General features: G+C 37.2%; 1 protein-coding gene across 1 annotated transcript in view; it reads left to right on the top strand.

The window, feature by feature from the left end:
• Ptprk (protein tyrosine phosphatase, receptor type, K) overlaps positions 1–23,137 on the top strand; it is a 395,867-nt gene that overhangs the window by 253,231 nt on the left and 119,499 nt on the right. The window contains exon 7 of the mRNA XM_013516643.1: positions 19,057–19,359. Within this exon, the coding sequence (XP_013372097.1) occupies positions 19,057–19,359 (303 nt within the window). The remainder of the gene's footprint in view (positions 1–19,056; positions 19,360–23,137) is intronic.

Raw genomic sequence — 23,137 nt, 5'->3', positions numbered from 1 at the left:
AAAAAAAAGTGACTCAGCCCATCCTTTTAGCATTATGTGTTGGAAAGACTAAACTTAATGCATTTTAATAGTGTTGGCACTAAAATAATATTGGCATGTTGTGTTTAGAAGTAAATAATTTTGCATATGTTTTTCAAAAATTATGTTTGTGTGTGTCTTTTGCAATTTAAGAGTCTGGTGCAGTTTTGGCCTGGCTCCGTCAAGTAGTAAAGTAGTTGAGAGAGCATTTTCAGATCCATTTGAAGTTAGAATTGCAGTGATGAGTTTTTGATAAATAAATTTAATTGCTTCAGAGAGAAAATCTAGACCTCTGGTAGCCTTGCTCCTGGTAAGTGCCCCAGTGTGGGGGCTGCTCTGTGGCCCAGCAGGGGGCGCCATTGCAATTATGCTGCTCAGCTTGTGTCTCTTCATGAGCCTTGGGGGGAGCAGGCTTCCCCTTGGAGGAGCTGATCGTCAGTCCTCATTCCCCCAAATCTCTCCAAGCAGCGTGGTTCAACACAAAGTATCTCTAAAAGAAATGCAGTGGGATGGTATGTGTGTAACTTGCTTAAGACAAGTTCGTGTCCTCAACCTTGTCTTATTATTTTATAAAATAATTTATCATTCTTCCATTGAAAATTGTATATGCATGTATTATACATATGTAACACATAGTGTAAAACACATTGAGTAGATACTATTTATGTGACCTCATTTTTGTACTCTACAGTTTTGAGCTAGAAGAGTTAATACAGTCTTCTGCTTTAGGGGAAATATTTTCAAAATGATTTCATAATATATATTTCTGGTATATTTCATCCTTGATAAGCCAGAGAAATGAATTATACTTCCCCATTAGAAAATGCATATAAAAATGCTTTCTCAAAGTACATAAAAGATAAAAGAGGAGATGAAATTGTCACATTTCACTTGCTAAGTACTATATTATTATGGTTTTCTTAAGCCCTTTATTTTGCTATAAAGTTCCAAAAACAGACAAAATGTGCACTGGTGAGCTATAAGTAACCTTGACTATAGAAGTATAATTATGTGTATTATTGAATTTGCTTTATTTTTCTAAGCATATTGTAAAATACCCAAGTATATTCCACATAAATCTTCAGGATAACTCAGAGCAGTACAAAAGTTATAACTACATGAATGTTTCTTTAAGCCCAGTTTTGAAGAATTCATAAAGTACTTTTATTTAGGTCCACAGATTTTTTTAAATTAGCAAATTCTTTTCTACTTTGCACAAAATGTACTAAAGTTTTCAAAGAAAGCATTAAAGAACTTTGGAATATTATTACCACCTATGATTTGACCATAGATTTGAACAATAGAAATGTCTTCAAGCTTTCAATCTTATAGAAAATAGATAAATAAGTAACATGAACATTTAAACAACTCTTCTATAGCTTTCTGTCATGATATGCTTTGTGTCTGGCCATCCCCCTCAAAGCCTCATGCAGTCATGGGGCAGGCTTCTACAGTTTATGATTGATTCATGGTCCAGTGTTGGAATTGTAAGTGTGAGTATTGCACCCACCCTGGGGCAGGTAGTTTATATACAGTGTAAGGGAGGGAAAGAGGCTACTTGGTGCTGCTCCTCCCCTTGTGCTCCTCTTGCTTCTACTGCTTTCTGCTGCCATGAACTGTTGCCCTGTATGTGCCACTCTGCCTTAGAGCCGAGTCTGACTGAAACCTCCATGAACTGTGAGCTAAATAAACCCTTCCTTCCTTAATTTTGTGTGTCAGGTATTTGTCTCAACAACAAGAAAAAAGTAACCAAGACAGAATTTGGTACCGGGAGTGGGGTTTGATGTACATGGACATATGTCTATCTTAGTTACTTTTCTCTCATTGCTGAGACATATCCAAAACAAGAATTATTGAAATAGTCAGTATTTCAAGCAACTAAATATTTTTAAAACATTATCCATAGTAAAAGAGACCTGTGGAATGAGTGGGTAGGCTCAGACATCCAGCTTAGTAGAAAAAGCTTTTGATCAGTGACCTTCTCTACCTTTTGCAAATTTCTCTATTTGTTAGGTAGATATCTGTTAGATTTTGGTGTTGTTCTTGTTTCACACTAAATATTTTCCCAGGTTTCTTAGATATATATTCATCAACAAAGATGCAGAATAACCCATAAAGGGATGACTTTTTCAAATTATTTATCTTGACATTTTGAAAGCAAAAATTAATGCTTAATGTCCCCACAAAGAGTACAAGATGGGTAAATAGTCCCAGATGACACATAATTGAGTTTGGGATAAGGCAATAAACACCAATCTCTTCAAGGATTATACTACTATAAAGGATAATGCTACATTGCCACTGTTGTATAACACAGTGAAATTATTATTATTATTGTCATTATTATTATATTGGTACAGGAATAGAACTCAGGACCTTGCACTTGCCAGGCAGGTGCTGGGCCACTCCTTAGCCAAACACAGTGAAATTAATAGCCACATTTTATTCATTATGTCGGCCAGGTAGTTTTCTAAGCACTTTGTCTGTTCCATCTTACCGTTTTTTACTACAACTCTGTGAAATAAGTACTATTTTTTATCATTTCCTTGTTTCAGGAGTATCAATAACTCACCCTTGGGCTATCCACAGTCTGATTTCATGGTTCATTTTCTTAACTCTTTTCATATACATATATGGCCTTTCAACAGGGGAGGATTATGGCCTCCTACTGTGGTTACACATGGCAATTTAAGACATATACCACATGTAGAAGCACAGGAGTCCATAATACTTGTTCTGTGCCTCTGTAACAGTCAAGCTGATGAAAACCCAAAGCACTGAAGAGACTTGACCCTGAGAATCAAACAATATGACTGATAACAAACTCAGAGTAAAGAGTAATTGGCTCAGGCTCTCATAGAAAAACTAACTCTTTAAGCCTCTGTACAAGTGAAAAAAAAGTTCAATGTGCATTTAATGACACCATCTGTTCTGCAGTGTAACCTAAAACAAAATCAGTCATTTAAGAAATAGACTATTTATGCAGAACATCTCATGTTTGAGCTGGAATATCAAATATTCCAAGGCAGCAAGGTCTGTTCTTCTTGTCGTATGAAAAAAATCCATTGACTTCAAGGTTCTTTTCCTCAAACTTGATGAGGTTTATATTGATATTTTATGTTCAGAGCCCTCAGATTTCATAACACCTCCTTTAGGGTAAAATTGCTTAAAGTTAATATATTCATTGTTTTCTTACCCTATGCTTAGCACTGAATAAAAAATAAGTGAAGTAGTAAATATGTTCCTTGTCCTAGAGAAACTTGCTTTTCAGGTTAAAAAAAATAAGAAAAACTACTTAAAAGATCAATAAGTCAATAAATAAATGCAGTGCAAAATGACTATCATTAGTCTGATTTTATGATAGAGAAAACATTTTAAACACTCTTCAGGTTATGGTCTGTAATGTGTACTTCCTGTGTCAAAAATCTTCCCACTTAGTTTTTGAAAGGTTTATGATAACCTTTTCCTCTCTGCTTAGTCAATTTCACCCAGTTATTTGACATTTTTGAAATTCACATTGAAAGTTCGACTCTGCTTCTTTAGGCTTCAAACATGTTGACCTATATCAAGAGAATGTGCCTGGTTAGTTACTGAAATCTCATAACTAAGTTCAGACATAGGATTTCATTGGTAGCTGTTCTGTTAGTATAGTTTAATCTTCAATCAGCAATGATGAAATCCACTTATTATGTGCCAAGCATTTATTGACTGCAGAAAATGTACCCATCAATCCAGTAATTCAAAGATGAATCCATTCAGTCATTTACTTTTCCAAGCATCTATTCAGCAATGTTTATGTACCAAACATTTTAGTATGAGAAGATTTAAAAAGAGATAAATGCTACTGAGTAAAAGAAATAAATGAATAACAGATTTTAATTAAGATTGTCATTAAAAACACTTTTGAATAAACCCCTATGTGAAGCTGGGAAGTGAGACCAGTGGTTGTCTGATAGAGAAGCACTCCAGACAGAGAGAAGAGCAAATGCACAGGCCCTGCCTGAGGAGGGAGAGTGGCTGGGCTGGGAGACAGAAGGTGCAGGACTTGGGAATCATTGTGACAACATTCTCTCTTACCTTGAGTTAGGTGGGCACTCACTAACAGCTCTGAGAAATAGGGGCAAAGGAGGAGCTAGAGTTCACTCCAGTTTAATCTGTAGGAACTTTAATTTGTAGAATGCAGCCACAAGTAATAATAGTGAAGATCAAAGAAGTAACAGTGGTGAGATTCACACTGACGTGCCCAAACGCTAAACAAACTCAGGAGGGAGACCAAAAGAATTGACCGAAGAAATAGATGTGCAGGGTTGCATGAAGAAAGGCCTTGTCCAAGGGTTTTGGCCTGCACAGCTGGAATGATCATTGGAATGATTTGGCTCAAATAGGCTGAGGAATAGAATTAGCTCAGATTTGGAGACCTTTGTTCCAGAGACTCGTCAGACAACCATGCTGAGATGTTTGACAAGTAATTGGATGTATGAGTCTGAAGAGGTCCGGCAAGAGATTAATATTTAAAACCAGTCACCTTCCCTGTACGTACTTTGATCTACTTGGAGTATAGGAAAACAGAAATAGGGTAGAGAAATCTAGCACTGTGGGTGGAAGTTCTTCCCTGTCTAAAATCAGTGTGACAATTCCCTGTAGCCCTGTTTTTTTTTCTGAAGATGCTCCAGAAACTCTCCATTCACAGTGAAAACACCTGGTTTTCCCTCTGGAAAACACATTACTTCTATGATGAAATGCTATCTCCCCTATCACAAGAGATTTGAAGCTCACTGAGCGCTTTGTTCCAACGGTGCTTTCTATGCTTACTGCACTAAATTAGTGTTTTCCTGTTCACTGGCCTGTGCCTTCATCGCAGTAAGAGTTGGTAAGAGAGGCTGCGTCTTAATCACTTTGGACCCCTCCACAGCTAGCCTGCCCATTTGGCCCATTTGTCTTCCGCTTTGTATTTATTCACTAAATATTTGATACAAATACTGCTTCTCAATATTTAAATGTCTAGTAGGAACTAACTGGGAGTTTAGTCTGTAAAAGTTTCCTATGCATTCCAAAGATGTTTGCCTACTATGCTAACAGTTTATTGAGCTATTTGCCTCTGCATAGGGCACAGTTTCTGATTCCAAGTTTACCTTTTTTTCTTTTTCTTTTTTTTTGATCGTTTCAGCCTTTTTTTTTCTTATTTTAAGACAATAAAAAAATTTTTTAAAAATATTTAAAATGATACAGAATTTCAAAATATGAGTGGAAATCAACAGTGGTTGTTATATTGCATATTGTTATCTTCAAAGTAGTTGTTCAGATTTTCAGATATAGGATGCAAAATTGATAAAAAAAATTAAGCCTTAACTATCCCTTTCAATAAATCAATAGAAATTAGTAGTACAATTATCTTAGCTATCTTGTATGTATATATGTAAGTATTTTTCCTTTCCATCTTTCTCTCTTTTCTCGTTTCCCAGTTTTTTCCTTTTGAGCAGTTTCTTTCCCTTTCACAATCTTTACTGTACTTTTTGGATTTTATGTACTCTTTCAGTTTCTAACACGAGGAGACATGAACACATAGACACACTAAATGAAAGAAAGACAGCATAGGTTAAATTCCTGGACTGAGGTACAGATAAAAGTCTGAGAATTAAAGGTTGCTTATCACACTGTCAGGCTTCCTGAACAAGCTTTTCCCATGAAGATACTATATTTTGAACTATACATTCATTGCTTGAATAGGAAAATCTACAAGCAAAGTGAATTCTAATTAGATGACGAAAGGGAAAGCAGTACAGATCCTGGACAGTTTTACATTAGCTTTGAAACCAGTGACTTGACTGACAGGAGTGTGGGCATTGGAGGAAATACCTGAGACAAAGCACAGTGTTTGGGGAGGTCCTTGGGTTTTAGAACATGGAATTTTATTATATTTACCCAGCCAAGAAAATCTCCAATTTTGTTTTGAAGGGAAGAGCTATATAATCACAGCTGCCCTTTGGAAGAGCTGGGGGAAGAATGTATTGGAAATATTGGCAGTTGAAATAACTCCTGATAGTTTCAGTGACAGAAAACTAGAGTTTAAATGAAGTAGAGGGACAAAGAAATGCTAGTAATCTTACAAAAGATGTATTAAACAGATCTGACCACAAAGGGCTGTGTGGGGAAAGGAGAAACAATTGATTCTGTCAAAGTTTTGCTTGGGGATTAAGATATTTAAGAGGAGCCAGACGATTAGAACGCAGCACTCATAGAAATAAAGTGGTGGGTCTAGTTTTCAATGATATGTACTGTATGTTAGCATCCAGATGGAAATCTGCACACTGCTTGAAATTCAGAGCCAGAAGTAAAGACATGGGTTGGAACCGGTAATACAGACTTTGATGGAGAAAGAATGTGATTACTAAAGTAGCATTTGTACAGAACAAACATAAAACAATTCCACAGTGCTTTTACCTTTTATACACTTCTTACTTTGTTTGCTGTTCTTCTGTGAATCTCCATAGAGATTATGAGCTTATACATAATATTTCAAAGAGCTGTTTTATCGGGACTTACAGAAACAAAGCAAAATGGTGCCCCATGATATAATTTCTGTATGTTGTTAGTGTTCTGTACTTTTTCATGGAGCCATTTGAAGGAATTAGCAGATTTTACTAGAAAACATTATGATCAAATGCTTTGCATAAAATATTTCATGATATACATGTTATTCTTTGCCTTATGTAATTCATGTGGATTTCACTTTGTGTCACAGCCAATGTTGACAAACTGGAACATTTGACTAGCCCTACAAATTGTCTCAAGGCATGTTGTGCTCTAAAACTTACTGTTGAATATTTTTTTAAAGTAAGGAAATGAAAGCTTTATGATGCACATCAAGATGAATCAAATTTATTTCTGGTTTGTGTGTCATTAAATAATGACTTCCGTAGATCTGGGTCATAATCAACTTGCATAATGAAAAGTATTTCTCATGGTAAAAAATGAAATGATATTAGAAACCCATATAACGTGAAAAGGGTAAAGTAAGATTTTGAAGTTGGAAAATATTAACCTCCCCTTATGTTTTGGAATGTTAAGATGCTTGCTGTTTTTTCCTGGACAACCTCAGACTCTAAAATAGTGAACATAAAATATATAATAGTACTTTAGGTTTTAAGGTGACAATACTCATAAAGCAGATTTGGTTATTATATTAGAGTCACCAAGTTATTTGCTAACCTTAAAATGATCGTATTTATTCTTCTAATAATTAAAAAATTGTCATCTTTGCTTTAATTCAAAAGAGATTGTGAATCTTCAGTTTTAAAAGAGGCTCAGATTTGCCAGGTAGATGTTAGGGAGTTCATTATTCTTACCTCTGTCAATTTCCTAATTTACAGACAAGCTAAAGCAATTAATCTTTGTGTTTTTTTGGTACCGGGAATCGAACTCAGGATCTTATGCTTGCAGGCACTATGCCACTAAGCTATAGCCCCAGCCCTAAGCAATTAATCTTTGCAAGTTGCCTGTATTAATTATAGTTTTAGGCAGGTTTCCTTGTGGTTTTGTAATTCTTTTTGTCACATTTTCACTGTTTACTATCTCAGCTTGATGTCTGCTGACACACTGATTCATGCTTTAGTGCTCTAGCTGGGTTTTATTCATCTAGAGAAATGAGTGCAAGGAGGTCTCACCTTATAATCACACTAGCGATTCTAGCATGTGCGGGCCATATATCTCCTTTTAATTTAATCCCAGAAAAAAATGTACAGAGATTTCTGCAACTAAGCTGTACAAATCGATAACATTTATAATCAAGACTGTCTAATCTTTAAAGCTAATATAAAACTTCACAACTATTGATTATAAGTGAAGGGTCTACGAGCTGTTAATCATGCATGAAAGTGGAGAATAAATAGGGACTTCAGAAAGGGAAATAGACGGAAAATCCTCAACCCTGCAGTCCTTATCTCTTTTCTAGTCCCCTGAAGCGAACGTGTTACCAGGTCCCTGTAGTTTTGTAAAATGATATATTTCATTAAAGTCAACAGTCACGATTGCTTTGGACATTTATATGGTACAGTTTATTTCTATTATACTTTAGAATTTTTCTATTTTCCCCAGATACATAATAAAAAAAAATTCACCTCTTTAATAAGTAGTTTCTGGAAGAAATGAAAGGAGGACCTAAATTGATGTAATAAAATCATAATCTTTCTGAGGAACAAACTGAATAGTCATACCTGGAATATCATTATAATGTGATTTTTATGGTTAGTTTTTTGGGGATGAGAGTTCCATGTTGTAAAATAACCTGACTTAAACTAAGGCCCTCTTAACGTTCCATTAACTGAAGTACTTTACAATGATTTTCCTAATTTGAGTGGACTGATTAACTCAGGCACTAAAATGTTTATGAAACAATACGCAGTTGAGAAAAACATACATGTTAATCTTGGCATTGTTCGAAAGATTCGTGAAAAATATATATATAAATGTATTTTTTCTGTCCATCCTATTCATTTATTATAAAGAAATTTAGATTATATTGCAGACTGGCTTCTATATGAATCTGTGACCTCTTTGATATGAAAAATTAAAACGGTTTAATACACATTAGTTGCAGCAGTGGAATAGGTGAAAGTGAGCCTGCTCTCTCAATTATTATAGTCTAGAACAAAATATTGTCATAATTTTGTGGCTTACTGAGCTGTCATTATTCTAATTTATTGATCTCTTTGGAAACATATTAAAGAAATAACCTGGCCTCAAACAGCATTCAGAAAATGAAGACAAAAATACACCCACTGAATGTCAGGTTTTAGGGTACATACGCAATCGTGTCTATGCACATCAAGGACTTAGTATGATTTCTATCATTATAAACAGAATATTAAATGAGCATGTTCTAGCTCAGTACAACCCATTAGGAGGTGTAGCAGTTAGAGTTGGGGTAGCAACACGATCGGGTTTGGGATTCCCTGTGTAATTGGTGGAACACACTCCTGTGTGAGTCTGGGTGGGTCAAGCAGAGCCCAAGCCAGAGCGAGAGCCAGAGCTTGGAGCCAGCTGAGCATGGACTGAATCTTCCTGAAACTGTGGGTGTCGGGTGGTGTCCAAGCAAGAGGAAAGCTAACTGAAATGGAACGGAAATAAAATTCCTAAATGACTCTATTGCTCGCTCTGTGTGGATTTAACATTCACGTAATCTTCACTTAAGTACTAACATAATTCATTAAACAAAGAGATGAGGTGTACGTACAGCTATATTTATTATACACTGGTCTTCACTGGCTCACAGATCTGCTAGCAGTGGCTACTAGGTGACCTAGTTGGCTTTTTCTGGTACAATGGTGGTAACAGCTGTGTCCCACATGCATTTCATATTTAAAAGTTATATGAGCAAGCAGAGAGCACAGGACTGGGGATATTGGGTGGCACCTTACCAACACGTACGTTTGCTTCACTCTTTGACTAAAACAAGTCATAAGGAGAGGCTGAAATCAAAGGATCAGGGAAAACACCTATGTGTTTGATGTGAAGATAACAAAATCATACGGCAAACGGTAGGAATACAAGGAGGGATGAAGAATGGACCTCATCATTGTGAACCCTAAAACTGTGTTTTTAGGTTCTGTCTTCATTGGTCCTTGACATGCTAAAACGATCTGCTTAACTTTTCATAAAATAAAAAATTTCCAAGCACATGCTGTAGGCCAACCACAAAAGTTGGCATACAAGACATTTACATCATTTCTCAGAGCAACCTAAAATCTTCCTTTTAGGGATAAAGAAGACTTTGAAAATTCCCTGTTAAAATTTGTTATCAATATATGTATTTTTCCCAAAGTCACCTTACTTCTTATGCCACATATGATGAAGCAGTGTTTTACATATTACATTTTTAACGGTTATATACAAATCACTGTACCTGTCTGTTTGATTTATGTGGTGGGTAAAAAATTTATGAAAAATAAAGCTTGTTTCTACAGAAGTAGGTTATTCTCTTATTTTCTATTACAAATTGACAAAATACCTTTTCTTTTCTACTTTGTATTTTCTCCAGCTACATACCTTTAGAAAATGTTTAATTTCAATAACACGTTTGGTTTAAATAACACATAAGGGTGACACACAATCTCAGAGATGAATCAAGGTGAATTCATTGATTGTAATTACGTGTTTTTACCCAATACACTCTAATATTATGAGAACGTATAAGTGAAAAATCATTAAACTATCCCTACATTTGCAACTTCCCTCATTCTGAGAACTCCATCTCGTGATAAAACGTGATGAGATTCATCTATTAGAAAATGAGTCAGGTTGGTCTCTTTTGTTAATGTCACATTGGTGGCCTTGTTCTTTACCATCAAACAATTGCCGTGCATCATTGTAGAGTGGATCCAAATGTTAATTTTATCAGAATTGTCCGATGAGCTTGAGGAAGCCTCTGGAGAGTACTGGCGATGACTTGTTTTGGCTTTGCAGGATAATATGCTTACTGTGGCTTTGATGACATTGGGCACATGTGACTGGGACTCTGGTGGGAGCTGAGTGAGCCCTGCACCCTCTGTCACTAGATCTCCCTCGAGTCCATGCATGTCACCTCAGCCACTCATCCAGAAAGCCAAAAGACCTGACAGTTGGCTTGTGATTATTCCTGCTCCTGCGGCTCCCTTGTGTTACTGTACTAATCAAGTCATCTCTGCAACTTACCATTAACTCAATTTGACCCACGGGAGTGGAGACGGCATCTTTTTGGCATTGCTAATAATGCTATAACATTGAAAAGATGTGAAATGCAAAACCTCGCTTGTCCTCAATCATAAATGGAAGGGGAAGAATAAAAACACAAAGCCTTTGGTAAATTATGTCTTCCAAACATTTTGCATTTTCCTTTTCACAAGGAGGAGCACCAGTTTTAAAAGTTACTTTTAAAATTCACCTGTGTTCAGAACTTTTATCTCAATTTGTTTTCATCTCCAACTGGCAAATATTTTCTGTGGCAGTTGGAAAATTCACTTTCTGTGTGTGTTGCAATAAATGCAATGGAAATAGTGTTTTGCAGTCGGCTTCTGAGATTTCAGATGAAAAGACAGCCAGGAGCAAGAAGGCCCTGTCATGCTTCAGTGTTCTTAGTTTGTGTACATCTTTGACAAGATTCTCCAATGTTTTTTTTTTTTTTTTTTTTCCTTGGCATTGAGCTTTGGGACATCTTCTATTTTTCTCTGACTGACAGCTGGATAATAAGCTTTATCATTAAAAACCGATTCTAGGGAAATACGATCCCTGCCTTCCATTCTTCTGAAACAACTAAAGCTTTTGTTTTCAGCACTCTGTCAGCATAACTGGAGATTATTACTACAAAAGGACATAGATATTGACACGCCATGTGTTGTGTTATTTAGCAAGTACCAGAAACGTTCAATTCCTTTCATCTGTTAGGGAGAACAACTTATTAAACCTTCTGGCTGTTGGTAGATAACTCGAAGTAAATGGGTTCTCTGTCCATTAATTTCATTAAACCGTAGAATTATCAAATAGCTCTTCATTGTATCTTATTAAGTTGTTGTAAGTATTTGACACATAAGTTACTAACTATAGGCATAAATCCCACTCTTATTTTATTTAGAATTTCAGTGAAGGCAGCGTCAGGCTGCTTATTTACCTGCTGACTATGTACTGCTGGCTGAGGATTTGATGTGTAAGTGCTCTGTCATTTCATCTTGGTTTCACACGGCCTTTCTCACTGTGCCGTCTAAGAGGCAGACGGACAGTAGAAGGCTAAAGAGAAAGGGAAACACCGGCAAACCTTGATGATCAGCATTTGGCAGGAAAAATAAAGCCGTCTAACTCTGACATTTCTCACTGTATGTACTTATTAATTTAATAGGTACATGTTTTCTTAGGACTTATTGGGGATGAAGAGAACCTTTTCCAATTTGTTTGTAAATCTGACCGCAGAGACATAAGAGAGCTTGAGATTCATCAGCGAAAGAGCAGAATGTGGAAAGGCCTGGACTCTGCCTCTAGTTCTTCCTTCCTCTGCCGGGTCCTATGTCCTGATTTTAGCTCATCTGAAACTCCTGACTGATGCTTCAGTAGGCAGACTTGGAAGAGTGTGTACATTCAACATGGACTCACTAATACCCAACCTGAGATGAAGCTGTTGTCATTTTGTTAATGCTTTATGGCATAGAGCTATTATGCAAAATAAGGAAATCATATGGATGGATTCTACCAAATAGATAATTCCACCTTTTTAAGCTAAATTCTTCTTCTTTTCTTCTTTTTCTTTCTTTTTTTTTTTAATCTCTTTTGTTTTGACGGTCCCGGAAATTGAAACTTGTTATCAGGGATGTCTCCAGCCCCGTAGTCCACTTTTCATTACATTCATTAAGCAATCTTTTTGCTACACACACACACACACACACACACACACACACACACACGCAGCCGTACTGGGATATATGGCTATATGTGCATTTTACCCCTTTCTAGCCAAAATAGTATAACATAGGTGATGACTGATAGAAAGTTAGATTACCAAATCTCCTTTTCCTTTTTTTTTTTTTTTTCCCGGTACCAGGAATCGAACTCAGGACGTTGCGCTTGCCAGGCAGGCGCTGTGACGCTGAGCTAAATCCCCAGCCCCCTAGATTACCAAATCTTAGAACACACAATAGAAGCAAAGTTTTCGTGAAAAAGTTAGGGGCCATGTTAATAGGAGGAAACACAAAATCAAAGCTGGATTTAGAAGCAGGACCCGTCTCAAGAGCATCGTAAATGACGTTTCTGAGAGGAAACCACCATAGACTTTCTCGTGGTTACTACTGCACACTTTCCCCTTTCTCAGAGCACTTTCCTTAATCCCATGGCATCATCTCCCAAGAAGAACAAAGCCATGCAGGGTTTCTCCACATGGGAAAGTGAATTTGAGCCTGGAGTCCTTGATGTCCAGGTCCTGTGTGTTCGTTTCTCCCGGTGCAGTTTATAACACACACTTGTTCACAAAAAGCTGATAATTAAGAAAGTAGGTAGATACAGAGCGTGATTCTGGAAAACTCATTTCAGCAACCTGAGCTTCATTTTTTTCAAAAATGTTTATTCAGGAACTGTAATGGGTCAAGATCAATTCTAATGGCTGAGGCTAGAAAGATTAAATAAAAGCATCATCTTTGCATGCCTGTAATCCCAGCACTTGGGAGGCCGAGGCAGCAGGATTGCTGTGACTTCAACCACTCTGAATTATACAGCAAGATTCTGTCTCATAAGCAAACAAATGAACAAAACAGCATCACCTTAATATTACTCTTAATGTAATTAAAAGACTGGACTGCATAGCTCTCATGGCTCCTTTACCCCTAATTGGTCCAATGTGAAAGATCATTGATAGAGATAGAACTATAGGGAAAATCTGGTCACACATCCAATGGAATGAATTTCTTGGATATCAAAAATACCTATAAGGACTGAGAGTAAACGATATTTAATTTCTGTGCCAGACCAAAGTGAGCATCTCTTATGTGTAGAAAGGTGTTATATGAGGTGTGTTGCTTATGTTCCTCGTATATCTATGTTCATAGTTAATTGGAAAAACTTACAGTGCAGCTGTAGTGTGGTTACCAGGTACAGGAAAGGTTAAGTCCACAATATTTAATTTAATTTAATTTATTTATTTATTGGGACCAGGACTTGAATTCAGGACCTCTCGCTTGCCAGGCAGGCATTGTGCCACCGAGCTCCATCCCTGGGCTGCACACATTATTTTAGAGATCCTTCGGAGAACTTAGAGAATTCTGCTCAAATTTTAGGTGGGAATGGCTGCTGGCAGTGCCTGGATTGTGAGAGGGATGTCGACTCCGGTAGTCTAGACTTGGTTTCTGAGTCCAGCCTCTGCTCTTTAATTAATGGACTTCCAGAAAAAGTGGTAGCCCCCTTCATAGTTCAATTTTCACCTATGATACGGGGCAGGGTGGAATTAACATAAGCAGTCTTTTTTTTTTTTCCAGCTCTCTGGGCTTTGCTGAGGGACTTTGTATCATTCTGCGTGTGCAACAGCACCTTCACTTGTGGCTCACCTGCTTGCTGTCTGGCTCTGTCTCTCTTTCTCTCTCTCCCTCTTCTTTCCCACCATTCTCCTCGCTCCTACATTAGTGAGGGTTTTCTAGAGGAACTAAGTCGATAGAAACTAGGTGTATAGTTCTACAAGGGGCTTTCTCAGGTGGGTTTCCCGGGTCTGAGGAGGGAGAGGTCACAGTGTCCCTGTGTGCCCTGGAGAACCATGGGATCCAGCAGCTGCCCTGCACAGGACAATGGAAGCTGCAGAGCAAGAGGGGTGCAGCATGCAGCTGCAGGCCAGTGGAAGCCCTGGGAGCTCACTGTAGACTCACTGGTGCAAGTCTGGTTGGAAAACTAAAATATGTGGAAACACGTCCTTCTTTTTTTTTTTTTTTTTTTTTTTCTCTTTTTGAGACAAGGTCTCGCTGTGCAGTTCAGGCTGGCCTTGAGCTCACTTTGTAGCCCAGGCTGGTCTCTTAACTCACAACGGTCCTCCTGCCTCAGCCTCCCAAGTGCTGGGATTACAGGCGTGCACCACCACACCCAGCACTTCCTTCTTCTTTACCTTGTTACCCTGTCCAGGCTGCAAGCCTTTTGCTTGGTGCCGTCCACATCTAGGGTGAGTCTTCCTTCAGTTTCCTGGCCTGTCTGTCAGTCATCCGTAGACCTGCCCAGAATGCTGCTTTACCCATCTGCTGGGAGTATTTTATTTGTTTTTGTTTTTCCAGTACGGGGAATCGAACTCACGACCTCACGCTTGCCAGGCAGGCGCTGTGCCGCTGAGCTAAATCCCCAGCCCCTTGCTGGGCATATTTTAGTCCGCTCGAGTTGGCATGTGGTTAGAGGTCATGCCTCCGTTTCTCTCTTGCCTTCTGTTCTCCTTCTCTCCTCTCCCTCTTTTCTTGTCTCCACCTCTTCCTTCTGCTTTGGAAGGGCAGGGTTATCCCGTCCCCTGCCTGAGGGAGACTGATGTCTCCGTTTGGATTGTTTTTTCTTCAGAGTGCTCCCCAAGTTACTTAAACAGATCCATTCAAGTACTGCTTATTTGCTTTGCACCTTAGACCGGGACATGTTTAAATGGATCTTTATTTTCTTAGTTCCTAGTATACGTCCTGAGTAAATGATATCAAATTACTATATCGTTCTACCTTGGTCTGTGTCCCTTCTTGAATTTTTTCTTTCATTTAAGGAAGCCATAATTCTCTTTGCCATTCAGTCCGAACACACTGGCTGTGTCTTAGCCTTTCACATATCTCAAATCCACGTTGCCATCCCGCTTTTCTGCTGTTTCCCCCCACCACAGCCGTGCTGTTGGTTCCCACTGTCCCCTCCCTGCAAGCCTGCTTCTCCCCTCGCACACTGCAGTCCTGAGAATTCTTCTCAGCATCTCCACACTCAACCCAGCCCACAGATTGGTCTTTCTAAAGCAGTTGACTGTGCTGATTTCCTGGCTGAGGAACTCTCAGTGACTTCCCAAAGTCTGTGAGATCAGGCTCAACCTCCTACCATGACATCCAAAGTTTATTCAGTGTTTTATCGACCTATCTTTCCTGCACCGCCTTTTCCCAGACATATTTACTGCAGCCAAATGTGAGTGTATGCTTTCTTTCCAGTTGTCCATTGCATTTTTATTCATTTTGTTTCCTCCGCTTTTGTATTATTTATCCAAACTTTATCTACAGATCTTAGCTCTGTAGACTGAGAGTTAATAGTAAACGTCTCTTCCAATTGACAGGTGAAATCTATTTCCCCCTCTGTATTCCTATTTTATTCCATTCATATGTCACTTGCATATATACTTGCTGATTTTTTTTTTTGTTCTTGTTTTATCACCTTTAATAAATAAACGGTAAGCTCCTTCAGTCTGCTGTTAGGTCTTACTCACTGTAGTATCATCCACTGTAGTTAGTGCGAATGGGCAGCCTATTTTGTTTCATAATGATGGACACCTTCATCTCAACATTTAATATGGCCATTTGCTGTGTTGTTTGTTCCACTGCAGTTTCCCTCAAGTTCCTTATAAAATTATGTCCTTTAATATTTCCATTTCATTCTTCTTCACCAAGCTTCTTTTTGGCAGCAAAGTAAAAGAGAATTGTTATATAAATTCACATATATAAAGCACTTAATAAAGATGTTAAAGTCAGAAGCTTAAAGAGACAAATGTGGCTAATTCTGCAACAGTTGACTGGTATTGCATGGATGAATATGATCCCCATCATATACCATCTCTACAATGATTTGCATTATTGTTGTTGTAAAGATTATTTACTGCAGTCTCTTAATGTGCCCTTCATCCTGCTCAGTCATTTCTTTAAAGTATTCAGCTCTCAAAATACTCCCGTGCCTGGCTCTTAGATAGCGTATCCCCACAGTGTCTCTCGGGTGCAGTGATTCTGTCACGATTCAAGTAATTATTGTGACCTAAAGTTTAAAATTTTGTATTTATGTAGTGCTACCTCAGAAATACAATGCAGTAACACTAGAAATAATGTGTTAGGGTGAGATATTTAGGGAAATTTATTGTTGAGTCCTTTGATGACATTTACTTTCAGTAGATGTCATAGAATAGAACTCTCTCAAGTCAGTGCTATCTATGAGTGTGCATTTGTCAACCTATGTCAAGTCTAATAGGGTTCTGAGAGGTTGCCCAGCAGTGTTATCGTGTGTGTATATGTTTATGCTCATATGTGTGTGAGATGTATGCACGTGAGCATGCACACACACTCGAGAAGGTCTTTCCTCAGTAAAGGCTGAAAAAAGTTAAAAAGACATGTGCCAATGATAAGAAAATGCAAATAGACAGTAACTCTTAATCCTCTCTATTCCACAGGAGTTTAACTTTGTGTTTATGTCTGTAAATATTGTCATATGAGTGGAATCATGTTTAAGTCTATTTTTTCAACAAGACACTGCTCATTTGTTTAATTCACTGAAATAAGTATGAATTATAAGTAACAGTAACCTTGTCAAAGATTCTTTGAGCCTTAATGACAAAGTAAGAAACATTTAAATATACAAAATTCTAGGATGAGCCTTATGGATTTTTTACATAACTGGCAGTAAATGTACCTTTTGCTGACTCTTTAATATGCAAGAGTTAAGGAAGAAGAACTACCTTGTCTTTGAAAATTGTATCAAACTATGGAATAAATGCAAATTTAATAGTGAAACAAAATTGAAAGGCTGATGAAAGACTCAGAAATGGAGAATTTTATAGAAAGGGAAAAAGTCAGATTAAAAATGAGGGGTCAGTGGAAATCATTACATAAATAGTAGCCCCCAAAATGCTACATAAATAGTAAATATTTATTGATATATTTTGCCATTTCAGTATTGAAGCTACTCGTTTATATACTACAGATAGTCTTAGAGGGAAATGCTACTTTCTTATTCTGAATACTTTTAGAACAAAGTCTGACTCAATCTGAATGAGGCCACGGAATAGAATCTGCTTGCAATCTACTGGCACCAAAGTCAGTATTTTCTGGGAAAGTGTAGGGTTGTTCTTATTATAACTACCTGTCCGGCTGATGAACAGCAGTGCCAAAGACAGGATCTTCAACGAAGTGGTCTAAATTGGAACTATCACCACTTCACTCTTGCACCTGGTAAGGAAAACGTTAGCATAAAGATAGATAAGGCAATTTAACAAAAGTCCTATTTCTTCCAGGCTATCCACAAACTGAAGGTAGCATACAAAATAAAAGTGATAAGAGATTAAGGCTGGATATTATAAGTAGTCCTAAAATTGGTAAATAACATTTAAAAGCTAAACATTACATTCTCCCAAAGGTTAACTTGCATTTCTGGAAACAGATTTTTGTAGTTTTGAGCTTTTGAATTAAATGGCCACCAGAGTTTATTTCAGATCGCACATTAAATACACTGAACTGGATACCTAATTTGGGTTAACCATCTGTATAGCATGCTGACTACTTTTACAGAACTGAGATTTTAATCTCAAAAATAAAAATGCATAAAAACACCCAATATGGAATTGTTTTCTACTTGTTTTTCTTTTTTCCCTGTTGATTTCCATTTACATGATTATTGATTATCCTTAGTGAGTTAAAGGAGGCCCCTGCAAGCCCTTGATGTTGGCCTTGGTGTCTCTATTTTTGTCAGATCAGTGTGTTAAAGCTTTGCTGTCTATTGGTCTCCTTACTCTGTGGACTTTGCTATGGCCATGACATTCATACAGTAATCATTTTGATTAAGTTAGAAGATTAAAGTTATTCTTGCATGAGGAAAGAATACACATGGGAGTCATTGATGGATGGACCCCAGTCATCCAAGTGTTCCATGATGCCAGCATTTTCCAGTTGAATGAAAATGTACCTCCCTGTTTGGTTTGGGTGACAGAAAATGTATTGTTAGAGCTGAGTGATTTCTAGAAAAATTCAAAAAGAGATCAAGAAGAGAAGAAGACAATGTACATATCCACATGTGTTCTTGGAATTGTCTCTGATTTTTGTTTTGGCTTTGATGAATAACATCATTACTGAAATAATTAATGCTAATTAATATCCATGTCATTTTTTGTAAATGGTAGTTTAGTGTTACAATTAGACTAATTAGTATACACTATAGCTCAGTGACATGACAAATCATAGAGCAGAACAAGCTGACTCTTATCCATTATGATATATTAGCTAATTCACTTGCTCAATAATGACAAAAGAGGAGAAAGAGGGAGAACTGGATGTGAACAGCAGTGTCAACTATCAAGACATTACAGCTACATTTGTTGGTTCTTATTTTGCTGCCAAGTTTCTGAGCACCATGGATAGTTATTTTGCATATTATTTCTTTTCTCACTGGTAAATTGTAAAACTGATAGAAATTTTCAAAAATAAAACCATGAATAAATAAAATTAAAGTGAAAGATAATTTCCACATTTTCCTGGATTTGCCTCAGCTGTAATACGCTCAGTGTTTTATATTTCCAAGATCATTCGTGGTAAAACTGACTACTCTCTGCAACTTTGATTGATTTTTCAGAACCTATGCGGACGCCAAAGACTTTAAAGATAGCCGAAATCCAGGCAAGACGTATTGCTGTGGACTGGGAATCCTTAGGTTACAATATTACTCGTTGCCACACTTTTAATGTCACTATCTGCTACCATTATTTTCGTGGTCACAACGAGAGCAAGGCAGACTGCTTGGACATGGATCCCAAAGCCCCTCAGCATGTTGTGGACCATCTGCCGCCTTACACAAACGTCAGCCTCAAGATGATCCTGACCAATCCGGAAGGAAGGAAGGAGAGTGAAGAGACAGTTATTCAAACTGATGAGGATGGTATGCTTAGGTTTTGTTATTTTGAAAAGGGAGACCTATATAACAAAATAGAATTTCTTAATTTTTCCTAGATTACTCGGTATTGTATTTGATTCTAAAATCTGCTGAAGTGTTTCAACACACTTTGGAAAGAATTTTGCTTTTAGCAAACTGTTCTTTAAAAAAGAATCTTCAAACTAAATGAACTATACCTCTCTATGTTCTTTTTTAAGCAGTGATATAAAAACGACAACCACCCCAAAAGTGTAAATAAAGTTTTTCTTACCCAATGTGAAAAACTGATTATCACTATCCATGTCATTATATCACTTACCTACTGGAAAACTTTAGATTTTGGCATTTTACAAACCTATCATAGTTGCTTTTGTATTCACAGCATTTGAAAATAATTGTTCACTTGTTTCAGTCACTTTTAGATGGTTCATAGGAATCTGAATATGAACCAGTTCATATCTTTAAGTCTAAATACAAAGCTATGTTAGGTATTAGCGGGCTACCATCATTTACACGTCGTATTTCTAAGTAACTGCACTGTATTTTGTCCAGGTTCCATGTGCTCCTTCTGAAAGATCAAAATATAATAAGAACAAATGTTTATATTAAATTGTAATGTGCACACACTTATTTTAGTAGTACAGTACATCATTAATGTGAATATGAGTTTATTTCCTGATTCAATAAAAACAGATACAAAAACTAAACAATAATATTCTAATGATAACAATACTGCATTCTTTCAGTATAATACATTTCATTTTTTTTCTCTTATAAATGGAATCATGTGGCCAAAAAAAAAAAGGGCTGCTAGAGTGAGCTGAGGCAAAGCTAAAGGGAGGCAGAGTCCTGAGTGTGAAGTCCCGGCTTCACTCGTTCCACAGCCTCAGCGTCCTTTCACCTTTGTAACGCTCTCGTGCTCATCTCTAAATGAAGGAGTTAAACCAAGTGATCTCTACATTTCCATCCCAACAGCCCTCCTGTTCCAAATGTCAGGCTTAGATAAGTCTTTTGGGGCCCATCAAGTGTAGGATTGCCACAAAATAGGTTCATATGCCACAGTTTCCACAAATGTCGCATATTATTTCAATTTCTCCTACTTTAAAAAGTGGAAATGACTCAGGTTTTTTCTGCTGCTTCCTTGTAATAAGCTGAAGTGAGACCATTTCCACTTCATTTTGCTCAGACTTTGAAGGAAACACTTGATGTGGTCCTAAAACTACGTGTGTTAGCATTCTCGTGTTACTAAAGTTTCCCAAAGCGAGCATAAGACTCATCATTAGTTAATGTATTTTTGATATGTTTGAGGAACTCAAACATGACTATTTCTACTAGCATATTTGAGCTTTTCCTAACTAATGTGGCAGCAGTATTTACATACAAACCTTATCCTAGTACAGAAACATAAATCATACACTTTCGCCATCTGGACTGCTCATCACACTCACAGGTCAATAGTTGTTTATACAAAAGAGATGGTTAAGGGTAATCAGTTCATAGATGGACAATAGAAATGGTAAGTCTAAATATAAATGCAAATTCTCTGTATAAATGCAAATTCAAAGTATCTGTAGCTCTTATAAAGTAAGATAAGTGTTCCAATGCCCCAGTTACACTGCGCATCTTGTAGCTCATGCTGTTATTAATAAACGTGTACGCACATATTTTATTCTCTTTGCTTATAATTTCAAAGCCTGAGTTCTTAACAGGTAACTTTGGACTCGGGTATGAGGTTTGTGCTTTCTTGGCCAATCACCTTTTAACAGTACAATTTATCTTGACAGTATTCTTTGATATGTTTTGTTAGTTCACTTCCCTACAAACAAAAGAAGGCAATCATGCTTTTTTCATCCTTTTCATGTTGCAGTGAATCTTTTAATCGCATTTTTGGGTAAACACATGACTATGCTAATAGTCAGAAAATTAATCTCTATGGAATTTTACCACAAATTGAATCAATTCATGACTGTCATATTTACTTTAGCCAGAAATAGCTTTGTACAAGTAAAACAACATTAGCTATAGGTTCAGATTCTATTATTATTTTCAGGCAGAGTTTTATTCTTAACTTCTGCTTTGAAGAACTTGTCCTGGTATTAATGATATTAAGTTGCACTATTATTATTTCATGGTAGGGTCACAATCTAATCCCTTCTACTGTGAGTAGGTTTTTAATGTGTAGTATTTGATGATTGATGTATAAACTTGTTTGAAATATTTGTAAGTAACTGAGTCTTCAGATCTGTCCATATGAGCTTCACTTTCAAGGAAGAATACTTGATGTGTCTTAATGTCTCCAAGGGGAAAAGCATATCTAAATCATAACCATTGTTGCAATGATCGATGGATTACAGTGATCTGATTAAATCAGTCTTACTAAATTATTACTGCCCTATATACATAGGAAAAGAATAAATTATCAGTCATCTAATAAAAGGATATAATTATATGAAAAGAATTCTGGCGACATCCATAAATCATGACAGCAAAGCTAGAATGATTTCCCTCCAGAGCCCTAAGGTAGAATTTGTATTTAATTTATTGCACACATTTTTTAATGCATGGGAAGAATTTTTTATATGAGGTTTCGTTGTCATTTTTTTATTCCAGCATTCAAAAAAATCAATATTATGAAGTTAGTTCAGCAGAGAAGCTGGTCTTGGGGACATTATTTGAGAATGCAAAATTATTTTTAAACGTACATTTATTACATTTTAAAGACTATAATGCTTATTTAATGTAATCTTGCCCCACCTACATTTCCTTTCGTCCTTTCTTTTCCATTTGGAGAGTTACATTTTAGATGACTTTCTAATGCTCAAAAAAATTAGCTGAAACAGCTCTCATCGAAATCATGAGTAGGGGAGCAAAGGTCAGCATTCTGTCTCCATTAGCAGTTGTTGGTGTGGAAATGTGAAGTGACAGATCCCTGCAGTCTGTAGGCTGTTGTGAAGTAGCTTCGGTAACTTTGAGCCATGTTCCCACAAATCATAAGTAGATAGAGGCATCACCGCTGTACAGATAGACCTCGTCTCCTTCAAATGCAGACAATTAATGAAGATACTCGGTCTTGCCCACATCTCATCCACACCTACTTATGTGTGTGCTGCAGCTCACTGAAGTGTAGTTGTTTATTCCACCCATTACTCTACTCCGAGCAAAGATCAATACTATGGCCCTTCTGTGTCTATCATTTTCCCACACAGAAGTGTGACCTGCGCTCCCTGACATAAATTCTATTGAGAAAGCTGAACACATGTGGGAAGGACATAGACATACAGAAATTCTAAGGCAGTTACTTTTCAGTTCTATTTCTCTTGCAGAGAGGAACTATGCAAGAATTTTAAGCCATCTCGAATTGGGAACAATTAGACATACATCGATGTCCTTTGATAGTGCATTTATAGGCCTGATTGTGGTGGGTGAACACAGGCAGTTAGAATCATGCCATCAAATAAACATTTGCTCGCTCTTTGAGGTTATTGCCTCCGCCTCCCTCCATCTGCCGCCTTCTCTGAGAGAAATGCAGCAAACAAGAAATACTTTTTTCTTTAATTACAAGCATAAGCTGTGTCACTTGAGAAGAATAGAAGCAGCAGCTCTTCCCTTGGAAAGTAGACCAATAGCCACCTCATCCTCACTGAATGGCTGTCCCAGCCACTCTGCTTTGATAGGCTGAATACGTAAATTGGCTGTCTCAGAGGTCATAACGTTATTCTTAGTCTCCTTGTAGACTGAAATACATCTTCCTATTGTGGCATCTCATTCTGAATTTCCTGGTGCT

This window comes from Chinchilla lanigera, unplaced genomic scaffold, assembly GCF_000276665.1.
Source record: "Chinchilla lanigera isolate Chin_1 unplaced genomic scaffold, ChiLan1.0 scaffold00035, whole genome shotgun sequence".
NCBI classification, from domain to species: Eukaryota; Metazoa; Chordata; class Mammalia; order Rodentia; family Chinchillidae; genus Chinchilla; species Chinchilla lanigera.
This window is presented reverse-complemented; position numbering and strand designations above follow the sequence as displayed.